Genomic DNA, 21,630 nt, shown 5'->3' on the forward strand with positions numbered 1-21,630 from the left:
TAATTAATCTTTCTTATCTTGAGTCGCAAAATTTAACATGTAAACTCCTGAAGTAGTAGTAGGCTTAATTATGGGCTCCCAGCTGGACCGTAACGGGTATACTCGACTCGACCGCGTGGTCAGCTACCGCGTCACACGCCGGGTACTTTTTGTTTTTAATGTGACGGGCTGGGATGTTTTTTCGGCGCCGACGCCCCCGTAAACCGAAAGAAAAATCCGCTTACATCCGGAGACGCATAAGGCCGACTTTCCGCCTCCTCTCCCCAAATCGAGACTTCTCTGCGACTCTGCCCAGTCGCGTGCCCTGCCACTGCCCAGCCCGCGTCGCCACCGATGAGCCGCCGCGCTACGATGCACGCGCGGCTCCTCCTACCGCTTCCCTATGTATGCGAAGCGCGCAGTGATAAATTTCCTGGCAGTTCTGTGTGAGCATATCATCGAACACCTCCCGTGCGCTATTAATCGGCCTCATTCTAATGCCTGTGCAGGCAAATGCAGCTGCCGCTTCCAGTCGATCTCTCGCCCCCAAACCGCTCGGCCGCGGACGGTACAGGTAACCTGTTTCTTTATAGAATTTGGTGGCCTTACTCTGAATTCTCGACAGGGGTCCGTCCTGTCGGGGGATGGTTGTGGATGTAGCGTAAGCTTTGATGATATGCCTAGTAATTCAGAGCTTTCAGTAACATCAAATTGATAGATGTATTGGTGTATGGCTAGTTACCGTGGCAGGGTCATAGAAATTTGGCACCTTTTCCCAATCACCTAGAGTTGCAGTCCATACCCTTCCTTATTTACGAAGTACGGAGTACTAAAATATGCTCGATGTGCTTCTGGGCACTTGTTCTGTTCATATTGCAGATGGAACTTGCAAACAGATTTGCCCCAGTGAGTATCCTGTTAGTTCAGGGTTTTAGGGAACATCAATGTTGGGCTTTTAGCTAGCAAAATTTCTCAAGCTCTGCATACGATTTCGTGAACTCATGGTTAATGACCAAAGCAATTGTTCTCTGTCCAAGCTCCGTTGTTAACTGACTTAGTTTGATAGCCTCATATCCTTTTATTTATACTTAGCATCATGCTGATTTTTACGGTTTACCTATATTTGGCATCATGCATAACTGAGTGGAGACATTGCTATCTATGCAGTCCTCATTATCAGATGTACACGCGAGGGCAAGATGAAATCAAAATGAGCAGAAGATGGTGCCATGACTCCCCTGAGAATCAAGGTGATATCCTGATGCACTAGCCTCTTGAAAATTGCCCCCCAACTGTTAAAACCTAAAGGGATTCATCTTGAGCTGATTTGTTGAGAATATTATTATTGATGCTATGGGACATGGAAATATCAAGCCAGCTAAATTGTCTATGATATCCTTCTCTTGGTCAATTCAGATATGAATAAACTAGTTTCAGTTGAATTCTTATTTACAATGTAAAATAATATAATGAAATCAAGGACGAACCTGGTCCTAAGTAGGGAAATAATATAATGGTCATGGAAACATCTATCATAAAAAATGTGAACAGAATGTTTCTTTGCTATTTATGGTTTTGGCACCATAAGAAAATTCCAGAGTTACTTCTAGGCATTGCTGAAATAGCATTAATATTTCCAGCGAAGTTGATGAGCCTTTGATGACATCTTCTAAGTTGGTAATGCCTTTTGATCCTTTTCCCCACAGTGTGTCCTTCATAACATGGTGGGAATGATTATTTGCCCATCACAAATGAAGGAGGTTTTTCTGGACCTAGGTCCAGCTAGGGTAGAAACTTTTAGAAGTACCACACACTATTTAGGGCTAAACAATGAACATCAAACTAAACTATTATACAGCCCTAGGCGGGCAGATGCTTTTTTGGATATCAATAGGCTACACAACGCCGAGGTGGTACAGTAACAAAAAGCTCGGGACAAAATTAAAAAATTATACTCCCTCCGTCCCATATTAAGTGTCGCAACTTTGTTTAGATACGCATGTAATAAAGCAAGTTGGGCTACTGGCACTGTTTCATCATCATCTTCCTTGTTTGATGTACTTGTGTCTGCCTGAACCTTATCTATTGCCATCATCGTTTGATTTCCGCTATTACTTTGGCTGTTATAAGAATTGCCAGCGTTCTTTTTCCGGTACCATAAGATCTATCGCTGGCCATTAAGAAATCGTTCCTGAATTAGGATATGTCACACTACCAAAGTATCCCTCTGAACCTTATCAAGTGAATGTTCTGCTAGCCTACGCTGAACTATTTGGCTAAAATCCCAACTAAGAAAAGGGTTATTATTAGTACTTGTGGTATTTTCAGAAAATATACAAACAGTTCCACATCTTCAGCATTTTTATTGACGCTTGCTAAGTTGCTATACTGAACTCATATAGAATGACTAGAGAAAGGACAAAGTTGGTTTCAGAGAATGATTTTCCACAGCCGCGCACCTTTGATCTGAGCAGTATCCCTAGGTGGATCGATGGTTGATCGGACTCGGATCTAGCAGCAGCGCAAACTTACCGAAGATAAAGGGGTGATAAATTCACTTCGGCATCCCTGCCTCGACACCTGCGCGTGCAGCCTCCTCTATTGCAGCCTACCGCCCACCTCCTGAGCCTGTGAAGAACCTCACCTCCTCTACTCCCGTCAGACTCAGACCAAATCACTCCACCGTGAGCCTCACAACCCTCCTCAACATGGCGGCTCTGCTGCTGCGTAGGCTCGCCGGTATCCACCATGGCTGCATGCCGCTCACAGCCGCCGCCGCCGCCGGTGGAGTCGCGCTCTTCTACTCCTCGTGGCTGCCCACCTTCGTACGATGCCTACTCTTGCCTCGCCTCCATTTCTCCTCCACTGTTTGCTTCGTCCATCCCTAGGCGTTGCTAATAGGGGGAAGAAATTGAAGATTTTGCACTCCTCCCGGTGTCCCATGATTGCAGGCGCACCTGGAGGAGAGGGGGGAGGAGGCCACTGCTAAAGTTGGTGAGCTGCAGCCCATTTGTTTTCGATCTCTCGATCTAGGTCTCTGGGTCACAAATAATGTGTGCATCCAGTCCAGAGGAGCAGAACTCTGTCCACTTACTTAGGACAGCATGAATTCTAGAGGCAGAGGAACATCCATAGTGTAGCAAAACCAAAAAAAGGGCAAATTCATTTTTCCATATGCCCATTAAAGAGTTAAGTGATTTAGTTTTATATAAAATACCTGTAGACATGCAAAATCATTGAAGTGGACAATCAACAATATAATCAAGGCATATCAACTTGAGGGATGCAGCGGCCGGGAGGTTTTGCCTTTTCAAAAAAAAAATCAACTTGGGACGGAATATTATCAAAGGCTTGACAACTTTCGGGGGAAACAGCAATTCTCAGTCTTGTGATTATGCTCCTAATATCGTACTTTGTGATTCTTCAGTAGGAAAGAAAAATCTACGTGAGGACTGCATATTCCTGTCTGCCCTTGCTCAATGCTTGTCTAGTTAATCTATTGACTACCTGTGAAACTAATTTGGCTGCACTCTGCAGTCCTGTAAACAAATTGAGTGTGCATTTGTATTATTGCAGAATTAGCAAAGAAGAGTTGTGTTCCATGCAATTCAAAGGATGTACATTCCATGTCAGAGGATTCTGCTAAAAAGTGGCTAGATCAGGTTTTCTTCTATACGTCATTGTAGTAAAAAAAACTTGATTAAGATCAGTGTTCTTCCATTGACTGGCCCTTAAAAGCAGGTGAATGGTTGGGAACTGAAAACTGAAGGTGGCATTCTGAAATTACACAGAGCATGGAAGGTGAAGAATTTTGTAAAAGGGCTTGAGTTCTTTCAGCTTGTTGCTGCTATTGCTCAGGAAGAAGGTCTCCCTTTACTGTGCTCTATTCTACATATTGGCATTATCTCATTATTCACTATTAAAGAAAATCAATGGGAACATTGATTGTAATGGTCAACTGACTTCACTCTTACAGAAATTCTTGAATTGGTTGCTCTGTAATTGGCCTTTTGGTTTACATGCCTTCTGCATCCAGTAAACATATAAGAATATTGTTAGCACATTACACTATTACAGAAGACAGCAAGTCGAGGTATTACTAACTATTATATGTTTGCTGTACGGAGTATAAAACTATTATATGTTCCGTATGGTAGTATCTTCACAATGGCAGTAATTGCTTGTGCTCCTAACTGAACTCGACATAGTAGATAACACCCTCACCAAGCTTGGGAAATTATCCTATAACTGTTATGATGATCAACAAATGACTCCAAGGTTTCTGAAGATATATTTCCCCTGATATATCCCTGGCGTCACAATCAAACTATTTTTGTTCCAACTATAAACATACAAATTACATTAGCTCTAGTTACATGCTGCAGTTATACTTAGCATTACGGAGATTTTGTTTTATATGTCTCAAGGAAAATACTATCGAAACAGGTCATAAAACTGTATTAACAGAGTCCAACAAATTTTGGGGCATTCATTCTTTTTCAGTATCAGTGAGCAAAATATTGTTAAATTGGTATGCTTTTCCAGGTCACCACCCAGATCTTCATCTTGTCGGTTGGAATAATGTGAAAATTGATGTTTGGACTCACTCAGTCAGTAAGTGTTTCATATGGTTATTTTTGCGAATTTATTTTGATTTCCATGTGGTCATTTAGACAAATTAAACTTCATGTTTCACCTGTACGATTTGAATATCTTATCTTAGTGAAATCTCTTTAAAAACCGAGGCATTTACCTTACAGCCCGTTTGGCATCCATCATTTGGACTTGTTTGGTTGGCACGGAATTGGCCACATGAATTCAATCTCAAATTCCATGGAATCACATTATAACTAAACTAATCCAATTCCTCTCTAAAAGCCATCATTTCTCTGGAATTGTTTCTCACTCTACAAATCCATGTGGTAGACAAACATGATTTTTTAACCCAGAATTCAAATTCAACCAAATGAAATCCTATAAAAAATTGGATTTCATTTCATTTCTAACGAATGAAATGAAAGGATGGATGCCAAACGAGTTGTTAGTATTTTTCACAATGAATCGTACCAAGAACTACGTCAGTTGATTTTCGAGAGAAAGGGGCAGAGCTGTTATATCAGATTCTTAAATCCCTGGGACCCAAAAAAACAAATTTTAGCTGCACTTTTATTTTCATTTTGAACAATGATGGTTTACTAGTTGATTCATTTGCTGTTTTAGGAACCCTTGCTGCTGAACAGTATGAACGATTTTAAAGCTAAAAGACCATGTACTATGCTGGAACACTTTTGCCTTTTATGCTTCAGAAGTCATTGTTATGGTTATGAGATTTATTGACATCTTGATAAGATAACTGAGATGTTAGAGGACTGTCTGTCTTGTGTCGATGAAAGGAAATCTAATCAGAAGTCATTGGATCATGGAATTTTTTTCCCTACATAACTAGGTGCTTACTGCATGTTGGCTGTTGGCCTTTGTCATGATAAAAATTTCTAGGGAAATCCAGTGAACCTAAAATGATTAGGGACCTTCGTAAAAATGCTGAGTGGAGATATCAAGTATTAAAGGTTTATAATCGATTGTTTAATGCGTCTGCAGGAGGTTTAACAGACAATGACTTCATCCTTGCTGCAAAGATCAATGATCTCAAGCTAGAAGGCCTTTTGAGCAAGAAAAAAGCTACTGCTCAAGAGTAGCTCTGATGAGTCAAGCAAACGATCCTTGAACTTCTAAGGCCCCGTTTGGATTGCAGTATTTTCACAGGAAAAACGTAGGATGTGTGATTCCTATGGAATTGAAACATTTGGGCCGTTTGGATTGAAGGAATAGGTATGAGAACTTTACAGGATAGGAATCCACTTCCTTTGCTTTCACGGGAATTGCACAGGAATATAAACATCCACTGGCATCTCTTTTTTTCACTCGTGAGTGTAAGACCGAGGCTGCAGGTGCATTGTGGGCTTGTGACATACAGAACCAGCCCGTACTGAGAGGAGACAGGAAGAGAGGGAGGGGAAGAGATGAAGATGTGCCAATTAATAAAATATGATTGTGATTCTATCAACTTGATTAGGAAATATGTCCATGATCTTCGGGTTAATTGGATCTATGCCACTTTCCATTTCACCGGTTGGTGATATGTCATTACAAAAACTTGACTTAGAGAAATGCCACTCTAAATTTCTTATACCTTCATCAATACCATTCTGTCCATTTAAGACCAATAAGTGTTCATAAAATACATGTATTTCAGCGTGTACAACAGTATTTATCATAATACCCCTATTTACAATGTTTAGCATCACGTTCGAGTCTTCAGGCGTCATAAAGGTTAAAAAAAATCAAATTTCGGCACAAAATTCAATCTTCTCAGAAAAATCTATAAAAATTACAGAAAATAAAGAACAGTAATATGAGTCTATCGTTGGGGACGAGATATGAGGAATGCGTGGGGAATAAGAGAAATAAAACTATTTGACTTGGTATGGAAAAAAAATTGTTCGTATGGAGCTATGTCTATACGTATTTAGACAGTATAAAAAAAGGCATGAATAGAGGTATAAAAAAGTTAGAGTGGTATTTCTTCAAGTCAAATTTTTTTAATGACATATCTCCAACCGGTGAAAATTATAATGGCATAAATTCAATTAACCCATGATCTTAATATATTTTTTCATGTGTTCCAAACTTTCATGACAAGTTTTCTATGCAAATGCAATCATTATCTAATATAGGGAAAATGAAATGATTAATTATACCTTATTTTATGCTTATGTAGATATATTACCGTGTTTTCAGTTTTCTGAGTTCCAAACATGTTTTTCAAAACTTTCCTCTGTTTTTGATTTCTCTGTTTTGCACATGCATTCCTTTCTTATCCCTATGTATTTTTCTCTTCCCGTGTTTTGAAATCCTTTGTTCCAAACGGGCCAACTTGTTTACCCCAAGGAATTCCTGTTTATATCCCTTTGAAAAGTTGTGGAACCGCCTTTCCAGAATACAAAATTTCAGGTGCTTGGACTGAATGTGACCTACTATCAGATATTCGGATGCATCCTAACTCTGTTCAACTTGGGTACATGTCTGCATTTTTTCCTGCTGAATAAATTCAGTATTTCGATGGCGGCATGATTTGTGTGCCAATGGTTTAGTGTGTCACCAAGTATTTTTGCGTTGTGCGTTGTGAATCGCACACAAGAAGATGTGGTAAATAATATGGAACCTGCTTAGTTTACCAGTTCACCTTTACCTTAGTAACCTCAAGTATGAGTATTCATGTTATTTATCGTGCAATTGTGTCACTAGATATTACATATATGAATTCTTGTGATTGTAAGCGTAGCTGTATATATTTTGTAGAATTGTGTGGTTTTACTGTATACTGCACCTGCGTGCTGAGGCAGGAATATTTTAGAAAAGAAGTCTGCTTTCACTATAGCTGGAAAATCTGGAATACCTATAGTGAGTTACATTTGCCAATTCATGAGTAAGTTTGCACTAAAACAACGACAAGTATTTAGAAACGGAAGGAAAACAACGACAAGTATTTAGAAACGGAAGGAGTACTGTATAAAGTATCAGAGCTGCAAAATCGTTTGTGTGTGTAGGTCGTCGTGCTATCTCAGCCTCTTCTTAATATAAAGACTTTCTTCTAGGCACTTTTGGAGCGTGAAGCAACTGGAGAAGTGAAGAGCAACACCCTGAAAGCCTGAAACCCTGCAGCTAAGCTAGTACTATTCTGCAACTGAGCAGCAGGACCTTGACTTCAGAGACATGTTCGAGATAAGCAGCGGGGGCAGCGACAGGTAGAGTGAGGCAGCCATCAAGAACACTCGCACAGGGTATAAAAAAGCAGCTCCTGTTAGATGAGTTAGTACTTACCGTTACAAGACAGCAGCTGTAATCAAACGACAAGCTGAAACTAGTCCCGGAACACACTCAACAAGTGAAAAGGAAGAAAACAAAAAAACAAAAAACTGACACGCTTCCAAACTATAGAACGCGTCATCCTCTTCTCGGCGCTCAAGACGGCAGGTCAGCTAGTCTGCTCACTTTATGGCGCATGCCAAGCTAGATAGCCTGGCAGCTTAAAAGAGGCTTCTCCCGCAGAGCACAGATCCAGGTCCTAGTAGCTGTGCTGCCATATCTGGTGTGATGGCTGAGACGGGGTGGTCTGGGAGCTGTTCAAGCTTCCCTCAGTAGGGTTCTGCAGGCGCTCCTGCGGCATGCCAGTCTGCGACTGGTAGAAGCTTGGGTATCCAAGACCACCATACTGAGAGGGCTGCTGCGCCTGCCGAAAGCCACCCTGCGTGTTCTGGCCTTGGAAGCCATAGAAGTTGCTAGGTGGAACGGCTCTTGAAGCAGCAGCTCCATGAAGCCACATTGCAGAGTTGTCGCTCTGGAAGGAGTCACAAACAAAGAATAAAATGAACAATTCCTCAGGGGTACAAAAAAATAGAAAGTGCGCCAGAATGTTAGAAGGTAGACAGAAAGAGTGTAGTATAGCACCGTTTACCTGCTGTAAGGCCATGTAGTGATTGGCCTCTTTGAACTGTGTGCTTAAAGCTTCATCAAGTCCCATAGTTGTGCCTGGGGAGGAGGCACTCTGATTTTGGCCGAAATTCGGAAAGTTTCCAAAGCCTCCATAACCAGGGACCACAGACGAATGTTGTGGTGGGCTTGTAGCAGGAAGGCTGCTCTTGTATTGTGGCATTGAATATTTCATAGCAGATCCAGGCACAGCAGCAGCAGCAGCACCGCCAGATTGGTGGAAAGGTCCATTATTAGCATATGCTTGCTGGAAGGCTGGTGGTGGCACGTAGTAGTTTTGAGGCAAATATGGATAGCCAACTAAACTCGCAAAAGGCCCCAGGGCAGCTGGCTGAGAGTAAGGATGTACAGGCAATTGCTGAGGGTGAGGTTGCCCTGACGGAATGCTTGTACTGGGAAGATTTTGTGTAGCCTGAGTGTTGGAGAAACTCCCTGGGTTCAAACTCTGCCAAGACATTTAAGAAGAAATAGAACTCAAAAATAATAACAGAAATTGAAATGTCAGGACCTCAATGTCAACAAAACACTATGATCAAAATGAGAGCAATCCATAAAACCAAGACTATGCCTAACCACTGATCCTTCACACACTTCAAGCAAAATAATTTCTATAAACATACTGCAAGTTCATGGAGTAAAGGGGTTGGTCATGGTCCATGTAACTCAAAGTCTATACTTCAATGGATTCTCCAAATTATCATGGAGGTGTACAAATGACTCAGATCGTGTTATTTCTCTTTTCCCTGCTTGACCACCTCTTTTCACTTGACGTTTGGAACTGCTCCTTTAAATTACAGAAGATGATTGCAATATAAAAAACAATATAGGACAACCTTTCAGTTATGATATGAGAAAAATCGGTTGGGCAGTTACCAACTACGTTATGCTTATTCCTACCAAAATGTTTTAAGTTCTACACAGAAAAGATGCCTCTTGGCGCTCTCACTGTATCATATCCATTAGATTTTGCTAAAATAAAGAGCACGAGTTATTGGTAGACTTTTTTGAAAAAGAAGCTCTTACAATCTAATATACTTACTTCAGAATAAGCGCATCAACATAAACGTGGAAGCAAAGTCAAGACTGAAATTACCTCTTGCATGGAGATTGGTAAACTGGTAGTTGGGAGAGCTGGGTTATAGTTCATAGCTGACTGTGTCGATAGAAATGGTGAGAAGTCAAAATCCCGGTGAGGGGTAAGATTTGACCCCAGCAAGTTGTTTTGCAGGGAGTTTGCTTGCTGTAAGAATAAAACAGGAGGAAAATAAGGAACGTAAAAGGCAGAAGGAACAGCTTGAAATTTAATAGAAAGACCACAGTAAATAAGTAAAATATATGAAATCCCATCTCGGTCGTTACTGTAAGAAATTGGATGCTGAGTTTTTTTTTGAGGGAAAGACTGTAGGGGAAACCCCTAAAGTATAATTGTGAGCACTGGGATTTGAACCCTGGTGGGTGGAATTGTTCACTCACAACTTTACCACCACACCAAGAGGTGTTTCTCATTGGATGCTGAGTTTGAGGACTGATTTATTTCCAGCTGCTTTCGTATATTAACAATCATGTTATTTAGGAAGCAGAACAGCTAAGGTAGAGCGAACAAGTAAAGAAACATGGCCAGAGCAGCCCACAACGACAACAACATTAGAACAACTTTTACCAGACAATGTTGACCAGGCAGACAGAAAGCCTTCACCATTATATGTTCCCACTAGTGATCCAGTAGCGCTAGCGTTTACATACTACATAGAGCTATCCGTGCACTAATTAATGTGTCACATGAAACTAAACCAGCATTTTTTCATCATTATTTAAAATAGGCCAGAATTCACATTAGTCATTGATGGTAAAGTAGTAAGTCTTGTACAGGCAAAAATCTGGTTTCATGTCCAAGTGCAATAAAGGTTTCGTATGCCAAAGCTAGAGTCCAACATTTAGTTTACAACATCAAGAAGGTGAACATGCTAGGAATGAGAAAGACCATTTGTTTAGTTTCAGTGCTAACTGCCAAGCAACCAAAACAAGTTAGGATCAATTTCCAACTAATTTATCTAGGAATCAGAAAGACCCTCTGCAGCTTACATCTCTACTCTCGTTTTCCTCAGTAATAAGCTTATATTAGTGCCAGACTCCCAGTTCATGGAAGTTCTGCCATGCCAACTTCAGCAAGTCCCAACTTGATGAAAGTTTTATATTAGTGCCAGACTCCCAGTTGGTACATATACTAACAGAAAAAAGGTGAAATAAAAAAAACTGCTACCATGTGAAAAGATAAGTTTTATTTGTTTCCTTTTAGAATGAAACTACCCACTACGTATCCGATCCAATTTTTGGGTAAAAGACAGTATACCAGCAAGTTTGAAAAATGAGAAAGCTGTTGTGCTTGTGTGTTTCCTTGTTCCATTAGAGTTGGCTGTGTTGTGTTCGGATAAGCATGATCCGAAACTGATTGCATGTTATACTGAAGACCGGACACATCTAGAGCACCCTGTCTCAGCGTATCAGGCTGTGAAACTGAAGGTACATCGATATTGTCCATGTTAGTACCAACTCTGGTCTCAGCATCCTCATTTGGTGAGGAATGTAGAGTACCATTGTCATAGTAATCTTGATTCCTGCAATAAAGGTCTCATAAGACGAAATGCATTGTGTCATGAACAGGGAAATCAGCAGGAAAATCATTTTTACCTGACATCTATTTGATCAACTGAGAGTGTGTCATTTGGGATAGCCACCTCGTCCACATTGTATTTAGGGACCTTGGATGGAAGCAACCCAGAGAAAGCACCAGATCCAAAACTACCAAAGCTCAGATGTGCGCAGTCTGTATTTCCAAGTTGTAGATGATCGGGGATTATAACAGCTGGATTATCTTCAGATGAATTAGCTGTAGTTAGATCTTCGCTTTGCAAGTTCAGATGCTGAAAGTTTGTTGTAGCCGATTCGACATTAACAGTGGACACCTCAACTGCGGAGTATTGCGTCAGAGTAGCTATTAGTAATTATATGTTGAAGTCATACAGAAGGCAGTGTTAAAGGCAATAAGGGTGTGGCATCAAAAGTTACTTTTGAGAACAGGCATGTAAAAGGGACCAAGCAACAAAGCCAGCAAAGCTATATAGAACATTTGTGTTATTGTGTATGCAACATGTAGGAGTGTATTAACACAACTAGAAGTTCAAAGGTCCTAAGAAAGAGAATGCAATTTTTTTTGGAAAAGGTTACTTTGGCAAGAGGAACAGGGGGTAAAGAAGTACTCCCGCCGTTTTTTAATATAAGGCGTGTATTGTTATTGTTTAGCGCGATTATTAACGCAACTCCCCACCGCGCGGCCTGAAACACTCCATGCACAGTCAGGCGCACGCACGGTCTCAACTGCCGCATGCAGTTGTGCAAGAACAAAAATCTGGACCACTCATCAATGACCCACCGAGCATGCATGCAACCAACTGCCCAACCTTTTCTCCATGGGAGCAGGGCAGGTGCGACTTTTCAGTTAGCAGAGAAATCGCGCGCGCTGATAATTCGCATGCAAATTGCGGCAGCGCGGGGAAGGCAGTTGTGCGCCTTATATTTAGGAAACAAGATGAAAATTTTATACGCCCTATATAAAAAAACAAGGGAGTACCATTTAGTTAACTGGTAGGCTGTTTGCAAACCCAAGGACCAGGGGTCTCTATGGCTTGAAGATTTAGGTATCGTGAGCATCTGCTCGCTGTGCAAGTAGTTGTGGGAATAGAAAATGGGGTGAGTATGGAAAGAGTTAGTTAGAAATAAATATTGGAAGAATTTCACCCTTACACAATGTAAAGCTGGTGCTGGTTAGTCTCACTTCTGGCAGGGCTTGATGAAAGTAGAGGATCTTTTCTTTCATTTCTGTGGGAAGATAGTTGGGAATGGTCTTTAAAAGTTAATGAACCAGTTCACCCAAAAGATCAAGCTGATGGGGAAAGCAGGGCAATCCATTTAGGGTGTGTTTGGTTTGGTGCCAAGATGTGCCATGCCACATTTTTAGTCATCGACCAAAATTTGGTAGTTGTTTGGATGGTTGCCAACTATTTGGCAAGCCAATTTTCTTTAGCCAACTCTAGTTCAAATTTTTGGCCAAAGTTGGCCAACTCAAGGGCAACCAAAACTACAACCAATTATTTGGCTTGCCAAATTTTATTAGGGCAAGTGTGGGCTCAAACCAGACACACCCTTATACTAACACTCCCCCTCACTTGTGGCTCCCTCGGGCCTAAACATGGACCGAAAGTGGGCTGCAATTTAATTGTGCCAGCCGGGTCTTGAACTCAAGACCTCTTGGCTCTGATACCATGAAGAGTTTCATGAACCAAACCAGTTCACCCAAAAGCTCAAGCTGATGGGGAAATGAGGGCAATCCACTTATAATTCAACAGTTAAGACCAGGTTCTGGGAGGATCTTTGGCTAGGTGAGGTAGCTCAAGACAAAGTATGCGTGACTTTGTAATTAAACTTTTTATCAAAATATTAATGTAGCTGTAGTTTTGAAGGATGGACAGGGGTGCACCCATTTTAGGAGAACTTTGCCAGATTAAACTGCTGCTATGTGGCTAGATTTACAGCAGCTTTGCAAGTCTGCTTCTGTTGCAGCTTTGAAATCTAGTCAGGTTGCTTGGCCTCGTAGAAAATTCTGGTTTGTAAAAGTCCCACTGAAAGTAAAAGCTTTTTCTTTTCTGATCCCTGAGGAACTCCTTTCTTAGTAAGTACAACAATGTAAAAAGAGGCTGGGTTGGTAGCACTAAATGTATACTCTGTGATGCTACGGAGACTGTAGATCATATTTCTTTTTTTCCATTGCTCCTTGTATCGACATGTGTGGGGCGTAGTCAAGTGGACTTTTGTCATTATAGCTTGCCTGCTTCTTTTGGTGATATTTGTGGATGGATAGATGGTTATTGAGTAGAGTGAAGGCATCTAGTTGCTGCAGGTGTTACTGACCTAGTTCGGTCCATATGAAAAAACTAGAAATGCAGCACGTTTTAAGCAAGTTTTTCCTCAGGTTCCTACTAATGTTGTTTATAAATTCTCTCACTGGTGTTGTACTGTGCTGGCTGGTTTACAGAAACAAGGCCGTCCAATGCACCAACGCAAAGGATGCAATTGCTATCCAAAAGTAACAGTTCATGTTTTTCGCAGGCACCAAGGTGATCGAAGCACTGGATTATAGGCTTGGAGATGGCAGAGAGGGAGTGTCGGCTTGACTGTGGTTTAGACTAGTGTCTTTTGTGCACTGTGCCTGAGCTGGACTTTTTTGTTCTCTCTCATATCACCGAAGCCTCCCTCTGGTTAAACTGTCGAGCCAAAGCCAACTACCGCTGCTGTAACGCCACAAGAGATCCAGCGAAGTGGACGGTTCAGGTATGGTCCTCCAGGCAGCAACCCCAAATATTGCACATGGAATACTCTTCGTGCTTACAGAGTGAGACCACCCCATCTCTCCCACAGATTCTTGCCACATAATTGGCTAAGTGAGGGTTGAGGAATCCTTGGCCAAAAATTGGCAAGCCAATTCTTGCCCATGTTTAGTAGGGCTAGATGCAGCATCAACCAAAAAAACCTTACATTCGTGAACTAAGGTTTAGGTATTGCATGATCAATTAATTCATACTTAAGTTCAGTTTACGCTGAACCATGTTGTGCTGAACTTGTTCTATAGTCTGTTGCAGTAAAATAATCAAAACAATAAGGAAAAGCTGGTTAGCCAAACGACGAGAAGAGCCAAAAAGCTGGTTTGGCAAAAAAGATCACCATAATTTACTGTTCAAAACCATAATCTTATTTATACATATATCTATTTAAGACTCCAAACAACAAGGGTCGTTCCATGTAGCTACAGTTGTAAACCCTCAATCTGTAAATTCTAACATTACTTTGAAATCATTGGTCTTGATATGAGAAAATAAAGTGCTACAACATACTCATGCAATATCAGTTTCAAGGTTGATTCTCATCTATCTAGTCAAAGCGAAGATAAACTTCACAAAGAAAACAGTAAAATATACTCATGCATTGCCATTGTGTTCAATTTCAAACATTTCTTTTAACTCAACATTTTACTGCTGTATAAATTATAAACAACTTTAAAACATTACAGCGGACAAAGCCGAAAGTGCAAATTTGAGCAATGAGACAATGACTGATTTGGTTTCTTATGCAAAGGCAATGCCACTACAAAAAAGTTGGCCTTGGGAGCCGTTATAGTATGCCTGAGTCCATGTTATGTGTTATCTTACCACAACAGCTATACACTTCATTCTCCAAGCACTACAGGTGGTTGGATGATTTGGGTAGGGGCACAGAACATCACACTAGCAGTTGGAGGACTATTTCATCATTTCCTACTTCCTAGGACAGCTATAAGACAAGAGAACACATAAAGGATACTGAGATCGTTCTCTGTATTATGGAACCTCCAAAAAGTATGGGTGTTTGTGATGGAAAAAGTTGGAACACGATGGTATTGATTTTATGGGCAGAGAATTCCAGAGGGAGTACGCTACGGAAGATATAAGTTTAATTCGGAATGATATATGTTTAGTTAGGAAAGAGATTAGTTGAAATAGGAAAATAAAGATACGGTTTGTTAGGGAAGTGGGGATTCTATTCTTAGAAGTCAAGCCTTTCCAATAAAAGGGACAATATGTACACATTATCAGTTAAGCCTGAAATGGTCAAAGGAACAAACTAAGCCTCAGAGCCTCTCATCCACATCAAGGACAAGCCCTGTCAATGGATTGTTGAGGACAAGCGCCCTAACCCAGCCTGTGGACCTCTACCCTACCATAATTACCTTGTTGTGGATCAACGTCCATAACAATATGTTTGTCACAAGATCTATTTATTTATTGAACAGACACCATGGGTGGGAAGGGGGGTGGGGGGCAGTAAATTTCAATTAAGCACGCAATATTTACAAGACTTGCGAGTTGAGTTTCATACTAACCTTCGTCATCATAGGAATGCACTTGAGATTGGTATGTCCTTGAGTTCTGCAATAATCCATCACTGAATTGACTAGTGTCCTGAAGACTTTCCAAGTGTCTCGCAGAAGGCATTGCTGTTTGCATTACAGTTGAAGTGTTATCTTCTGCGTGAAAATTTTCGTGTAAGTTAATAGCATCAGCAACCAGCACTGATGACTCCAATGATGCCACAGACAACAATGGGTCACCAGATGTCTCAGGGAGTGTAAATTGACTTTGCGATGGTGGTTCATCCTGTGGAAACCAAACATTTTCACGTGTTTGGTGGCTATCAGCAGAAGCATGACTAGAATTCACAAATTGAGGAATAGGATCTTGAAGAGACAGAAATTCCTGGTCAACCGTTGTTGGGAGCGCTGTGCTTGCAGATTGGTTTGTGTTATGGTTTGTTTCACATGAAAAAGACAGGTTTTGACCAGCAAACGCTTTGTCTGTTGTAGACACAGGCATGCTAGAAGGCCTTCCTTGAGGTCTGCCCATTTTAACAACATCAGCCATTGACATCTGACCAGGCACCCCATACCAATTCTGCTGAAATCCTGATGATGATTGCAATGATCCATCAGGAACCACATCTTTGTTAGAACTACAACACATAAAGCAAAAAGGATTAGGTACCCATAATACAAATAAAACACAAACAGATGCAGCAGAAACTTAATACATCTAGAACCTTTGTTACCTTGGAACTGTTTGCTTTTGAGCGGCATTGCTTGATGGCACACCCGGTCCTAATATAGATGACCTTGAAAGCATGTTATCTGGTTGGATTGAAAATGACAAATAGATTATAGACAAGAAATAAGTCCATTTTACCCCCCTTAACTTATCGCAAAGTCCAAAAAACACCCTGGACTCTGAAACCGGGTATTTAACCCCCCCCCCCCAAACTTTCAAAACAGTGCACCCGACCCCCCCCCCCAACCCTCCTCTGGTGTTTTGCTGTGTTGAAGGTGGTTTTGACCCATTTGACCCAGCATCTTCCTCCTCTACTTCCTCTTCTCTCTCCTGAGCCACCCTCCCCTTCTCTCGCGCGAGCCCCTCTGCCCCTCCCTCTCGCGCGCCGCTCTGCTCCTCCTCTGGCGCCGCCTCTGCTACTGCCTTCCTGCAGCCCCCTCAGCTCCTCCCTCTCACTCGCCCCTCTGCTCCCCCTCTCGAGGAAGATCTGCCACGAGTCGCTGGAGGCAGCTCCGGCCTGGAGGCGGGTCTTGACGGCGTCGATCGGGAGCAGCGCCATGTAGGTGAAGGCCCTCGCTGTGGCGCCCGCGCAGGCCTTGATGGCCGCGCACGTGACCGGGGTTGGCACCTGCGCCTCCGCCTGCGCGGAGCCGCAGGGATGGAGAGCGAGGAGGAGACGGCAGCTTGAGGGGAGGAGGAGCGAGGCCAGGCCGGCGAAACGGGAGGGGAAGTCCTGGGAACAGCCGCCAGAGGAAGGGAGCGTGAGGTCGGCTTGGACAACGCCATCTCCGCTTGCCGCCGGCGCCACCCGTGTGCTAAGAATGTGAGAGGAGTCAGGCTCAGTGAGGGGGATACATGGACGACTTGTGCCAGCGTGGTAGTTAACGGGTCAAACCTGTAGCTACTAGGGGGACTCTCACCTTCTAATAGATGAGCTTCACACTCACCTTCCTCTCTTTCTCTTTGGTATGTTAGTGTCTCACACACTAACACACAAGATATGAAGCTACATATATTCTTCTCTAGGCAATACAAGCTTCGCTTTCTTACAATGGGGATACATCCTTCTATAGGCTTTCTAGGTCGGTTACTGTTCACAGAACAGTAACATCTAGAAACTACTACAGCCTGCTCCTTTACCTATTCAAAACTGACTTGAACACTGCTACTCTTACTCATACTCTTACTTCTAGAAAGACTCCTACATACCCTGGATACTTCTAGACTAAGCTAGCTCCATCTACTAACAACTACTAGATTCTTCTAGACACCACAACTTAATTATGACAAGATTAGTACTAATAAAACCCACTTTCAACACAGCAGAACAGCCAGATACAAGGCAGAGGGGGCTCAGGTGCCCGGTTTCGAAAGTTCAGGGGCTAAAATGCCCGGTTTTAGACTTCAGGGTGTTTTTTGGACTTCGCAATAAGTTAAAATGGACTTATTCTATAGTCTATAGACAAATATAAAAACTCAAAGATAGAAACATTTTTTTATCTTACCAGCTCCGCTGGATACAGACTGAACTGAACTGCTTCGGCCAGTACGATCTGCGCCGCCTCTAGTAGCACGACTGTTTGTGTTAGTTGCTCCTCGAGATCTTGGCTCAGATGTGGCTTTAGGAATCTGTGTGAAATTTCAGTACATACTATTGTAAGTTCTCAAGTCTAAAGCACGGCATGGTAAATCAACAATTAAGAATTGAGTTGCATGTATAAACTTTAAACACAAAAAATTCTATCATCAGTCAATAGGTTAAATATCTGACATATTGACCGATTTTTATTGCTTTTATTCATCCTAGTAAAATGAAATTATATAGTCAACAAAATAATAGCTACACTCCTTCTTTCCATTTCAAGAGCTGGGAGGGCCTACTAGATAAGATTAGCTACAAGGTAATAAATGGCACAAATAAAAGTTGAGTAACATAATCAACTGACCTCCTTTTTCTTATCGCGCTTGTTCTTTACCTCTTGAAAAGTATCTGGAGAAAAGATGGGCAATATGTGATGTGTCGCATATAAGAGTAGAGGACTATAGGGACCATTGTATAAACATCGTATCAACCTCAGCATGTTGCTCAGAAAAACATTGTATTGAACAGAGGATACATGTTTTCAAATTGAAAAACCTGCATCCCGACATTGTACATTAGACTGAACAGGGGGATACATGTTTTCAAATTTCACTGCCTGCATAAAAAAAAATTATACCATCCAAAACATGCCAGGTAAATCAAAGAAGATTGTTCATGTAATTTAAAACATGAACTAGATCAGACAACAATTTGCTCTCAATACATTTTCAATGTCCGGTCATACTCTTGCATTATCAAAGATTTGGTGATGTCAATATTTCAACAAAATTAAAAAAATTGTGGTAACTATCAGTCTGTTATTACAACATTGACACAAGATGCACCAATGGATTAACTGGACGGAAGTCTCAAACCATATGTCACTTTAGCCTCTCAGCAGCAAAGAAAAAGACCAAACAAGGGAGCAGACAAGAAACTTAAATATTTATCCACAATTCTGGTTCTGTTTTGGCCAGGTTACGGGCATGTATAAGCTTTGTGTGCAACATAAACAGAGGAAACTTGAACACCTTAATGAAAATATGAACTTCTGGTGTTGAAGTACAAGACTAACCACAAGACCCACAATATGTTTCATTCCAAAAAGAAAACTGAGACAAAAAGACCTGTGCAAGTTCATCTAAATTCTGGATGAGGTGAAAGATATGGAATTACGGGACAGAAAACATCGAAGAGTGGAACCAAATAGTTTAAATGATATGCAAATCTAAGTGAACTCGTCAAACTTTCTGAAAAACTGTCATGATTCAAGGAGATCCAAGCTTGGCAACCTGCATGGCAGTCTTGTTTTCAGATGTTGTTAAATGTTAACCATTTTTGTTATCATGGATTCCCCCTACCCTAGTAGGACAAGGGTTTACGTTGTTAGGCCCTAAGTACAGGTCAATAAAATCTGGGTTCTGGCCGGTCGTGGGTGTTCCATTCTCCATTGCAGTCACTTGAAGGCTTTGCCTTCCATTGTCTTCTCATCAATCAAGCCTTTTTTCCTCCTTTACCCTTAGGGTAAACTCCATAATCCCCATCAACCAAATCCACTTGCAATGCAAATAACTTACAGATTGTGATTTCTCCTATTTCACTGAGGAGGCACCTACCAGTTCCCTATTTACACCAGCGCTTGCAAATATAAGCATATAATCCATCCTCTGTATACAACACAAATATCTGGGACTGCACTTTTGCTCAACAACTCTAGGATTTTATCGGCCTGCAGTGACATCGAGATATCTTCTTGGCAATGGGAGAAATTCAGAACTTAAAATATGCTGCTCAGGTGCCTTTTTCCATGGAAATCCTTGTCCTCTCCACATGGTGCATCAGATAAACTCGCAGTGACAAGGTACTCTAGGATGCACCTCTATCATTGGGAGCTGGAGAATAAAACTCAAGCTTCTTACTGGAACACTCATAAATAGAATTTAGCCCAAGTACAGGCAGCAGTTCAAAGAGTGGCAGGACCACTATTTGTAATTTTGATTTTCTGTTACTTAGTGCATAAACGTTTCTTAATTTAACACAGTTCGTCAGTTCCTACTGCTTTCCGTTCAAAAAACTGAAACGCAAAAAGGAGCGGAGCACATAGCAAGAAGAAATTTGTCTTAACCGGAAAGGATCTACCCCATCCTAAACGAGAGGCCTGAACGCAAAAGGTACAGTGCAGAGGAACAAATCTTAGTAACAGCGGTCCAAACTGGAAAGAAAAGCACTAGCCTTTCCTGCCACTAGCGTGCAGTACATTCGGTGACGAACTCCATCAGCACAGTAAAAAAATCGCCATAATCCATGTGTTAGAACTTAGAACGGACAAGGCACGTTTCCTCTAATCCATTCGCACAAACACTAACCCAAGGACTAACCAAAGCAACCAAGACGCAAAAGTGAAACTTAAGGGGTGCGGGGAAATTAAGAGGAGGGGAGCAGCAGGAGATGAGACCTTGGGAGAGGAGGCGGCTGACCGCCTCGTCGGGGTCCATGCCGCAGTCCCGCAGCGCCGCGTAGATCTCCGCGTCGGGGCGGTTCACGATCTCCTTCAGCCCCTGCACTAGCTTCCTCGCAGACGCCGGCACCGGTCCAGCCAGCGCCGCGGCCGGCCCCCTCCCTCCCACTCCACCACCACTCATCCTCGCCGCCGGGAACCGCCGCCAAAACAGTTCCTCCTACGAGGCGCGGCGCGGCGAGCGCGAGTGGACGTGGGCTGGGCTCACAGTAGCAGCCAGCAGCGCTTCCTCCGCTTCGGCTCGGTCTCGGCTCTACTTCCGCTCGGACGCTCGGTGCTCGCTCTCCCTCACGCAACGGCGGCTAAATTCCAAAACCCTCCGTGCCTCCCCTCGCCTAGCTTTATATACCTAGATGGGGTGCGATGCGGGGGAGAAGAAATGGATTAACTCTATTAAAAAGCTATAGTTTCCCATTTTTGTCCGCGCCTAAGCTTTGCTCCTCTTCTCTAATCTCTATCCATCCGCTTGTACACCTGTCCCAGAGACGTGGATGATTGGAGAATTTCTTAACCTGGCAAGTGGGGACAGATACACAGGGTCCCACTTGCAGTCTCTGTTTCGGTGGGTGCACCACAGTATTACGTGGCTGTTATAGTGGACGCGAAGACTCAACGTGGACGGGAAAGTTGCGCTCCGAGGCAGGCTACCATGTGGGGCAACCAGTCAGTGTCCCCACGCGTCACTGAATCGTGAGATAAGCGTAGCTGTGGGCTTATTCTTGGGCAGATGACGATCGGGCCGCCTTGGCAGTGTCAGACTTGTACGAAACTAAACATTTTGGGCTCTTTTTGGGTCAGCGTACGAGAGATGGGGAAGTCAGCGAGATTCTTCCCCTCTTTCGTTCCTTGCGGGTGTGATGAGAGGGTTTTATTGACGAAAAAACGGTGGGCACTGCGTGCATGCCCCTGTAGTGTGCAAATTAGATGAGTTTCTTTCCGAATTTGGTCAGATTCCCCTCTGTTCCTTGGGCTCTTTCTTCCTCTATTTCCAAAAAGTGTTTGATGCCAATAAACATTAGTCTTCTGTAAACAAAAAACAAATACAAAACATTTTGACATCGTGTGAAATTGCCGTCCCAAAACATAATTTATGTGCTTTAGGGACTTAATGAAAAATAAAGATTGTGTGGAAAAATAGTGTTCCTCTGATCCTAAATTGTTTAATTTGAAGTAAAACAACGACAATAATTTATGATTGGAGGAAATATTTTATTTCTTAAACTTTACCCAAAAAAGTATTCCTTTTTTCAACCATGCCATCAGTGTTTGCACATTTCCAACAAACAATTGGCATGCATAGCACGCAAGACATA

The 21,630-nt window shown here is 42.2% G+C and overlaps 2 protein-coding genes across 4 annotated transcripts; one reads left to right on the forward strand and one right to left on the reverse strand.

Moving 5' to 3' along the window:
• Positions 1-174: 174 nt before the first annotated feature.
• On the forward strand, positions 175-6,178 carry LOC100846814 (pterin-4-alpha-carbinolamine dehydratase 2, mitochondrial). 2 transcript variants are annotated; one of them, XM_014898072.2, is made up of 7 exons: positions 175-384; positions 489-553; positions 1,147-1,229; positions 3,556-3,641; positions 3,718-3,844; positions 4,525-4,593; positions 5,578-6,178. In XM_014898072.2, exons 1-7 carry the CDS (start codon positions 334-336, stop codon positions 5,673-5,675), a joined length of 579 nt encoding a protein of 192 aa, XP_014753558.1. In that variant the 5' UTR covers positions 175-333; the 3' UTR covers positions 5,676-6,178. The 2 variants fall into 2 exon arrangements, with proteins under 2 accessions (XP_014753558.1, XP_003569506.1); XM_003569458.4 differs by having other exon boundaries at positions 177-384; positions 3,721-3,844.
• A 1,612-nt stretch (positions 6,179-7,790) lies between these two features.
• LOC100846506 lies at positions 7,791-20,701 on the reverse strand. 2 transcript variants are annotated; one of them, XM_010233806.3, is made up of 10 exons: positions 20,255-20,701; positions 18,164-18,207; positions 17,723-17,846; positions 16,222-16,270; positions 15,500-16,125; positions 11,218-11,497; positions 10,880-11,144; positions 9,623-9,769; positions 8,495-8,974; positions 7,791-8,377 (listed from the first exon to the last, which is right to left on the reverse strand). In XM_010233806.3, the coding sequence occupies exons 1-10, from the start codon at positions 20,439-20,441 to the stop codon at positions 8,105-8,107; spliced, it is 2,475 nt and encodes an 824-aa protein (XP_010232108.1). In that variant the 5' UTR covers positions 20,442-20,701; the 3' UTR covers positions 7,791-8,104. The 2 variants fall into 2 exon arrangements, with proteins under 2 accessions (XP_010232108.1, XP_003569505.1); XM_003569457.4 differs by having other exon boundaries at positions 16,222-16,300.
• Between the last annotated feature and the right edge of the window lie 929 nt (positions 20,702-21,630).

Source organism: Brachypodium distachyon, chromosome 2, assembly GCF_000005505.3.
Source record: "Brachypodium distachyon strain Bd21 chromosome 2, Brachypodium_distachyon_v3.0, whole genome shotgun sequence".
Classification (NCBI taxonomy): Eukaryota; Viridiplantae; Streptophyta; class Magnoliopsida; order Poales; family Poaceae; genus Brachypodium; species Brachypodium distachyon.